Source organism: Schistocerca nitens, chromosome 2 (genome assembly GCF_023898315.1).
Source record: "Schistocerca nitens isolate TAMUIC-IGC-003100 chromosome 2, iqSchNite1.1, whole genome shotgun sequence".
Lineage (NCBI taxonomy): Eukaryota > Metazoa > Arthropoda > Insecta > Orthoptera > Acrididae > Schistocerca > Schistocerca nitens.
In genome coordinates, this window is record NC_064615.1 from 71,159,336 (window position 1) to 71,169,155 (window position 9,820).

The 9,820-nt window shown below is 40.8% G+C and overlaps 1 protein-coding gene across 2 annotated transcripts in view; it reads left to right on the plus strand.

The window, feature by feature from the left end:
* Positions 1-6,278, plus strand: part of LOC126235725 (protein big brother) — a 241,681-nt gene extending 235,403 nt beyond the window's left edge. For both annotated transcript variants that reach the window (XM_049944498.1, XM_049944499.1), the window contains one exon: positions 6,098-6,278. In XM_049944498.1, coding sequence (XP_049800455.1) covers positions 6,098-6,119 — 22 coding nt within the window. In that variant the 3' untranslated portion in view covers positions 6,120-6,278. The remainder of the gene's footprint in view (positions 1-6,097) is intronic.
* The last annotated feature ends 3,542 nt before the right edge of the window (positions 6,279-9,820 follow it).

Genomic DNA, 9,820 nt, shown 5'->3' on the forward strand with positions numbered 1-9,820 from the left:
TCCTAATCTAATACCCTCAACATCACCCGACTTAATTCGACTACATTCCATTATCCTTGTTTTGCTTTTTTTGATGTTCATCTTATATCCTCATTTCAAGACACTATCAATTCCGTTCAACTGCTCTTCCAAGTCCTTTGCTGTCTCTGACAGAATTACAATGTCATCGGCGAACCTCAAAGTTTTTATTTCTTCTCCATGGATTTTAATACCTACTCCGAATTTTTCTTTTGTTTCCTTTACTGCTTGCTCAATATACAGATAGAATAACATTTCGGATAGGCTACAATTTGATCCTGGGAGAGGTAACTGCGTCCTGTATTCACTGGGACTGTGGTCTGGAGTGTACAGGGCGTTTCAAATGAAGTGTATGTTTCTGTAACTTACAAAATAACAGATTACATGGACTTTTATTGAGATAGGTCCACATAAGAAACACTACACTGAGGTGAAAAAGGTCATGGATATGTAGTCTACCGGAATTTCTTCCCCAGAATAAATGCGGGAAAAATTTCTTTCTAACCAATGGGGGCCACAGGAGTTTTAGCCAATGACCCCCTTCTTCGGCATAAGCGCAGGTTAACTCCTGTTACTGTCCAACGACGGCGGCCCACCAATGGTAGCCCTCGGCATTTTACCCATTAAACCCACATCTCCAGCACAAGTGTGGGGGAACTCTCCTTTATAAATGAAGGTGACACTGGACTCTCACAATGCTCAATCTACAGTTGACACCCCAAATCTTGAAGAGGGTCCCAGCAGAGGGATCGAAACGTCGATTGTTTGAAGAAATACGAACGCGGCCGAACAACCCAGAAGATTTTAACGTCAGTCATCCTAATATCATGCCGGATTTCCTTTTGCATAGCGTGACAGACTCAACACGTCACTGGAAGTTCCCTGCAGAAATATGGAGCCATGCTCCCTCTATAGTCGTCCATAATTGCGACAATGTTGCCGGTGTAGAACTTTGAGCACGAACTGGTCTTTCGATTATGTCCAATAAGTGTTCGATGTAGGGCGATAAATTCGCTCGAATTGTCCAGAACCATCTTCAAACCAATCGCGAACAATTATGGCCTGGTAGCACGGCGCACTGTCAACGATAAAAACTGCGTCGTTGTTTGGGAAAATGAAGTCTACGAATAGCTACAAATAGTGGCCGAACATAACCATTACGTCAATGACCGATTCGGTTGCACCGGAGCAGCAGTACATTTGATGGAAACATAGCCGACGACATTATGGAGACATCACCAGCTTGCACGGTGCCTTGTTGACAACTTGGCGCCGCGGCATTATGACCACCCTACTAACACCTCTTACCAACTGAAATCGGGACTCATATGACCAGGTCAAGGTTTTCCATTCGTCTGTGGTCCAATCGATATAATCACGAGGTCAGGGGGGCCTCTGCAGGCAATATCTTGCTGTTAGCAAAGGCACTCGCGTCGAACAACGCCAAATTTCGCCGCACTCTCCTAACCAATACGTTCGTCGTACGTCCGGCACTGCTTCCTGGGGTTATTTCACGCAGTGTCGCTTGCCTGTTAACACTAATAACTGTAAGCAAACGCCGCTTGTCTCGAGAGAAGGTCATCGGCCACTACGTTGTCCGTCGACAGTTATTACTAGGCCACAGGAAATCCTACGTGGGTACGTCCTATCGATCGTCAACTTAGCTGGTACATTAACACGCGATTTGGAATCCTTGGGGATGAAACCAATGGTCCCACTACTTCGCAGGAACCGCGTGATTTGCAAGAAATGAACAACAGGTTCCCTGCAAGATGGTTTGGGCGCCCTAATCCTAAGGATTGGTCCGAATGCTCGCCCGATTTAACACCAGCTGATTTTTTTTTTTTTTTGTGGGGACATCTAAAGAATAGTGTTTATGCCAATGAACCCACAACCAGAAATGAGTCAAACGGCGCATCGAGGAAACACGTTGCTCTCTGACACCAGCGATGTTACATCTCGTCCGCAGGTCTTTTATAATGCGTACTGTGTTGTGCATTTACAAACGTGGGGATACATTTGAACATCTCACTTAAATCAACATTTCGCCACTTGAACATTTATCTGCACACAACCAAATACTTTATATAGCGTGTTGCATCCACCTCTCTCACTTTGAAGATCTCTAGTTCCCAAACTAAACATATTAGATATATGATTGAAACTGATTTGTACACAGCTGGTTTAAACACATCAGCTACATGATAGAAAAAACTAAAGTTCTATTAAAAAACTGTATCTCGTTGATGTAACTCTCTGGAAAATAAGTCAATAAACTATGTTCAAAACCCGCAGAAATTGTAAAGTTTCTTATGTGGACCTATATCAATAAATATACCTGACACCTATTGTTTTGTATGTTACAGAGGCGTGCACTTTAACTGAAACTCCCTGTATACAGTCAGAAATGGAAATTGTTACATCATAATGAGATACAAAAGCCTGATATTTTCAAAATTTGTGACGTTGTTCACCACGTAAAGGGTATTAAATGAATACAATTTCATTTCATTTGAAAGTGATCCATAATCAGTATGAAAACTGACCCCTGTGGGCACGAATTCTCTTTTGTTTTCATTGTGTCGTCGTTAACAGACAGCCTCGAGATGCCATGCTTGAAGCATATACGTTTCCGCTTCATGGCTGTATTCTGTTATGAAAGTATGCGTCTTTGCATCACATCATTGACGTGCTGTACGGTTGCCAAACCAGGGGACAAAGCAGTCCAGTCAAGAATGCGTTAACTTCGCAGGCGTGTGGCCAGTGCATGGCATTCAGTAGCCTGGTAGTCAAGGATTTGACAACAGGGTTTCCCACGGAGCGTGCCTCTGGATATTCTGCCGAGTTGTTTTTTTTTCCATTTTATGCATAATATTTCGATGAAAGATACGGCTGTCTTCTTCAGGCGCTGCGAGTTTTGCTGCTACGCGTATTCGCTGCCAGGATTCCAACCAAACTGTGAACTATTGTTGGTCTCACGCCGCTATTTTTAGTCGAGTTCGGTTCCCGACGCCAACTACTCCCGCTGATGCTCCTTTGTTTTTCAGAATTCGCACTGATATTCCGTGAACCGCAGCGTTTTCTAACTCTGACGCCTGTGATGGTCGACGAAATATGAATAAATCAAATGGCGTTATTTAAACTGAAACAGCCGTCCCTATTTATTTGAGTTCGTCACTTCTTTATTTCAATACACTCCTTAGTTATGCTGTCCCAGAAACTTGGCGTTTGCACCACGATACTGATCTCATCGTATTTCGTATCGTGATTATATTCGAGGCGACAGCTAAATTGCTTGGTTATTTTAGTCGGGTATGTGGCCGATGTTCCTTGCATCTCTCCTCGGCTTTTATGAAAGTCTGTTCGGTGTAAGGAAAGCCACATTCGCACAGAGTGGGGTACACACGCGGCTTTCGTAGACTAAGATCGTCTTTAACATTGGACCATAACAGTTCATAGTCTAGTTGGAGTCTATCAGCGAGTACACGTAACAGCAGAACTCGCAGCATCTGAAGAGGGCTGCTGTGTAGATCTCGAAATGTTGTGCATAAAATAGAAACAACAACTCGGCAGAACTCCCAGAAGCTCACTATTAATCGATCGCGCAGAGAAAACCCGAGAGATCAGGGTTCACCATCCTCGCCATATACTGGCAAGCATTCAGACTCTCTTCAACAATTACCAAATCGGTATTTTGGCTATATCCATTAGCTCCCAACATCATAATTCCAAAAGTTGAATGGTTGTGGGTCTCGAGAACGGATCGGGTGGGACACAAACAGAAGTTTTTCAAACCGAATGGCCATAAATACGACACTTCTTACAAATCACGAGGTGAAACGTTTTTGGCCACAGGATTTGTGCAGAAGCTTGTTATGCAGAAGTAATTTTTGTTCGGGGATAATAATTCTTAATGAATCCTGAATGAATGTTTTTTTATTAAAAAAAATTCTTAATTGATTTGTTATGTGCATTGAAAACGAAAATTTCGAAAAGTCTCCTTTTTCAAATTTATTAGGGATTTAACAACAATATATAACCAAATTCCATTTTTTTATGACAGACGTGGAAACGTTTTATGTGGGTTACTTGGATGTCATTAGGTGTAATTCTCTTTCTGATCTGGTGTATTCCTTACCTGAAAGAAGTAACCTATAATTAATCAGGAATTTGACTAATTGCGCGATCCCACATGACTCCTGTGCGGAAGCAAAACTTTGATAGAAACGAAGGTAGCACTAAGTTTCAATTTGACCACTTAAATCGAAACATGATATTCGCTAGCTATATTCTGATATCTTAGCCCAACGCACCAAGAGCGTTTCTCCAAGTTAACTTTGATTTACTGCAAAAAATTGCGTAGATCAAGATTCGCCATCATCAGATAAAGTGCTTGTACTAACAGAAAGATGTCGCGAGGATTTACTGAAAGGCAATGATGGCTCCGATCTCGAGACATCTCTCTATGATACGATTAATTCATGAGTTGTACGAATCATAGTTGGTTTCACCGAGGTACTGAAATTTTGGTTCGTTTTATTAGAACGAGAAGGACATAGAATTTGCTATGTGGTCCTACATCAAAATTTAGCGGTCAAGAATATCTTGCTATCATTTCTGTCTAGGTCTCACGAATATTTATCAACATATTGTCGTGAAACATATTCCTGAAAGTGAAAAATACTCCGGAACAGTGGAATCTTATACAAGTACTGTGAATGACCAAATCCTTCCTTCTAGAAAGAGAAGAGTTCTGAGATATTACTAGATGATGAAAAGCTCTCGGGTTCAGAGCTGAGTGGCAGCGGATGATAAGTATGCACTCGTCGAAACGCCGTGATATTTCATCGCTGTCACACGCATAGGAACCTGACATGTTTTGAATATTAATAAACCTAGGCATATTGGCATTCGGGTGCCGCTTGTTAATCGTTATCCTTTGTCGTTTGTGTTTTAATTTAAAATAAAACTTTTATTTATTACTAGTGCATGAAACTGCATCATTGCATGATAGCTGAAAGACAGAAAAGTTTGATAGTCATATACTACTAAGTATAAAAGTGTGGCGACGGCAGAGGAGAGGATCGCTGGACTTCTCTGTGGTAACCAGTCAGGTACGGAAATCAGGGAAGACGTTACTACTGACTGGAACAGTCAGTAATTTTAACATTCAGTAATAACATTAACAATTTCAGTAAGCAACTAGCTCATTTTTATACGTTGCCCATACGACACTAATAATGCTTTGCGACAACAACATACGGTCAGTTTATAACTGAGGTTGTCACGTAGTAATCGAACCATATGTAACAAGTTTACGTTGAAGACTGGGTATCGATGAACTTTAAACTACAAACAGAGTTTTGTGAAATCTTTACTTCTTTTCAATTACTTGTCTTATTGTTAGAGAGAAAGCTTCATGAATTGGAAATCACGTGTAACAAAGGTAATATTACTTTTTCAACAATTGCAGCATTAATGAAAACTGTAAGCTCTCTCTTGAAGTCATGCTATATGAACGAATATTCCAACATAATTTTAATTTGAGTAGAGTTTGGAATCCTTGTTTTCCAGATATGTGAATGAGAATTTCAGTTTATCATGAAATTTTTCCACAGTAAATATGGCAGAAGAGAGTCTCTGGACTGGCCATGAAAGACATTTTAACCGGAGGCGGCAGCCTTTATGAATGAAATTTTTCCCGGAAGAAGGTCGCTGGTTTTTGCGACTGTGGGTCAAGGACCGCAGGTGTATCACGTGACACCCAGTGTGAGCCCGCAGGGTTCGCTGACAGCGTAGCGGGGGGTAATTACGGGGCAATGGGCTGACGTTCGTGGGACTCGAGATGGTATCGGACGACTAGCGCCCTTGCTTTTGACAGCTCCCTGAAACCGACACGGGTAACCCAATACGCCGGCGGCATTTCCATCTGAAAGCGACAGGGCACAAGAGCCCACCCCCTCGCTTCTGCCCTCGCCACTTTTGAGCTGTTAGCGTCTGTGTTGATTCAGAAACTTTTGTGCGCATTCTGTGACGCCTATTCCTGATACGTCGTTTTTGGTTTCCTGTTTGTTTACAGGCACGGAAGAAGAGCGACTTAAGCCATGGTCACCACAACTAGACGACATTCCCCTCAAGTAACTGCGCTCCTTCACTTTCATCTCGTACTACACTGTGTATACCGTAATCATTCTCTGTAATCTATAATTAATCTTGTTAAGTGTACAAATAAACCAAATAAATGTTTCATTATTGTCATATTACTTTGTTTGATTCTCCTTGAACGTACCCCGTATTTTATGAAATTCTACTTTGCCATGTGGAACGTCAATGTAGCGAAAGAACATGAAAAAGTAGCCTGTCAATAATTCAGTTACAGTTACATTACTCCAGTCGCCCACACGATAGTTTGTAGTGACAAGGGGCAGGGGCTAGACCTCAGGGTATGGAGTATTTTTAATATTTATGAATGCTAATGACAACTTTAAAATAGCCATACAAAAGTTCCAGTTACGACCATGTTAAAAACCTGCGAAATGCCGGCTTTTAAAAAATTTTCTTGTAAAAAAAAATTAAATAAAACTTTTCCTTTCCCTGACAGTTAAGAGGAGGGAGGAGAACCGCCCCCCCCCCCCTCCTTGCCTCCGGGTATGGGCGCCCTTGCTCAATGCTACTTACAACACAGGAAGGAAGAGAAGAGGGTTGAACGTCCCGTCAATATCGCATCGAAATCAATAGAATTTTTTTTTAATTTGTGGTAAGTTCTTATGGGACCAAACTGCTGAGTTCATCGGTCCCTTGGCTCACACACTACTTACTCTAATTTAAACTAACTTACGATAATGGCAACACACACACCCTTGCCCGAGGGAGGACTCGAACCTCCCACAGGAGGAGCCGCGCGAGCCGTGGCTAGACCCCCTAGACCGCGCGGCTAACCCGCGCGGCAGAGATGGTGTATTATCTTAGCTGGACAAGTACAGGGAGGAAACAGACACTGCCCTTTTTGAAGCACCATATTGGCGTTCATCTTAAGTGTTTTAGGTGAACCACAGGTTTTTATAAGTAACACTTGTCACGCTTTTGCAAGTACTCACGTAGTCAATTTTCTTAGCAGCACAAATACATGGTTTGGTCTACGAAACAGTACGATAAGAATAAATATTTAGTCCATTTTAAGATATCAGTACTATAGTTTTATTGCACTTTACATGTGGATTTGAGTATGCCTCTTCTAAGAATAGTCGGGGACATGACCTCTGGTCCTTCGTAAAATATTTCTAATTTCATTTTTGTATTCTTTAGGCATAGTCAGTCTAAATAACGACTGGCCATACTGTATTTCATTCCACGTCCAAAACGCAGGTTTGGTTACTATAACAAACAATAGTTTGGTTCAAACCATAAAATAGTCTGATGGGGTGTTCACTTCACCGAATGTCGCGTGAGGGTAACGTATATCCACTCTGCCAACTGAGAACCGATTCACGGCATCTTGTGTGTTGTATGTAACATCGGATGAGCATTGTCTGTTTGAACTGACTTCATCCACATATTACAAAAACTAAATCCGTAATATCCGCTAAGAACATCAGAGAAAAGTGACCTGATGGCTCTTAGAAAACTAACTCGTACAGGAGAAACATCTATTCAGTTCAACGGGTTCATGCTTACAGTATGTCAATAAGATCTGTGGTGATGAGAGGCGTGTCTTAAAATTAGTAGCGCAGTATTTAAGTGAGCGAGGCTAAGGCAGATGAAAACCTGTATTTCCATTTCGAAAATGTCAGACATGCTCTAAAAACATGCAGTACTTACTAACAAAAGCATGGAATCCCTTAATATAACATTCCTTTGTGTATGTAGCAACATTTCGAGAAACGATTCTTCAACAGATCTTACATTGGTACCAAAATCACACCAATCCCTGTAATGAGTAACCGAGTTATAATAGAAAAAATGTAAGGTACTTTCAGAAATTTTTCTACGTGTGACTGCCAGTTTGAGGATAGCTAATATAGAACAAAGCGACTCAAACTGTAATAAGCACTGTATTCTGCTTGAAGAAACTGAATGAGTTTCAAACAAATGTATGTGGCCTATTACAAACGCAAAGGATATAAAAGAACGGATATTAAGATAAGGATATAAAATAATGGAAATGTGCGTGAAATTTTTATGAAACTCTCCCTTACAATTCGAGTAACACAGGGCTGTGGTTCAACAGCAATACTCAGTATTGGTCCAATGGTACTTCTGCTAACTTAACTGTTTTATTAATGAGCTTGTCGAAGCTAAGTGACTTGCTTATCGCTGGTCAAATATCTAAGCGATACAGCTCGTCAAAGAACACGAACTCACCATTCCGTCTCTACAAAGAAGAACAAAGAACTGCCACCATGTTTTAGTCTGAAAGAGCACCAACAAGAGAAATCCAAAGACATCAGTCACAAAAAACAAACTATTAAGTGATGGTTCAGGGAAACCAAATGACACTCACACTAGACACGCTTTTTAGATGGATACGGGAATAAATGTAATAATGTAAATTTCATTAGAACTTTATCGTAGAAATTTCTGCAAAGTTCACAGAAAAGCGCAAGAAGTAAAAACGTTGTAAGTAGGCTGATTAGGTTTTTATGTTGGTAACGCCACGTAGCGCTCTGTATGAAAATCACTGACTGTGCTGTGTGCAGTCTGTGGCTGGTTTGCATTGTTGGAATATTCGCTATTGTAGTGTTGGGCAGTTGGATGTGAACAGCGCGTAGCGTTGCGCAGTTGGAGGTGAGCCGCCAGCAGTGGTGGATGTGGGGAGAGATGGCAGAATTTTGAGAGCGCGCGATGTGGACCTGTCCGTCAGAAAAAAGAAATTTGTAAGACTGGATGTCATGAACTGATATACACATTATGACTTTTGAGCACTATTAAGGTAAATACATTGTTTGTTCTGTATCAAAATCTTTCATTTGCTAACTATGCCTATCAGTAGTTAATGCATTCAGTAGTTACAATCTTTTATTTAGCTGGCAGTATTGGCGCTCGCTGTATTGCAGTAGTTCGAGTAACGAACGTTTTTGTGAGGTAAGTGATTCATGAAAGGTATAGGTTATTGTTAGTCAGGGCCATTCTTTTGTAGAGATTATTGAAAGTCAGATTGCGTTGCGCTAAAAATATTGTGTGTCAGTTTAATGTTGATCAGAATAAGTAAATATCGAAATGTCTGAGTACGTTCAGTTCTGCTCAGCTGTTTGAAAATCAAATAACGTAAGAGGTTTATCAGCACAGTAATTCATAAATTTTCCTAAGGGGATGTTTCAAAGTGACTTACCGCATCAATTCTCCCAACAACAACAAACATTTTTTGTGATGAAATGTGACTCCACTACCAGGAGACGGAGACTATTCGTCTGTATTACGAAGCGCAGAAGAATAAATAAAAGTCTAATCCATTCAAGAAGAGTAATCATTCAACGTGTTTAGGACTAAGAAAAACCCAACACTGTTCTACTAGGGTAACAAAAACGATCACACGTTGTCAGTACATGTTGTGCTTTGAGACGTAGTCTTACGTGTGCAAGTGTTATATTTGACAATGGAATGAGTACATTAATCAGACGATTTAACGATTTGTGCAGATTACTGATCTCGGTCTTTTGATCGACCTGATGCAAAGAGAGGCGCTTTGTTGGTTTATTATACTTTTATTTCACATAACTGGATAATTACCAAGAGACAATATTAACAATGTGGTAACAATTGTATGTGTGAAGGTCATGATGGGGACAGGCAATAAGTGAGGCAA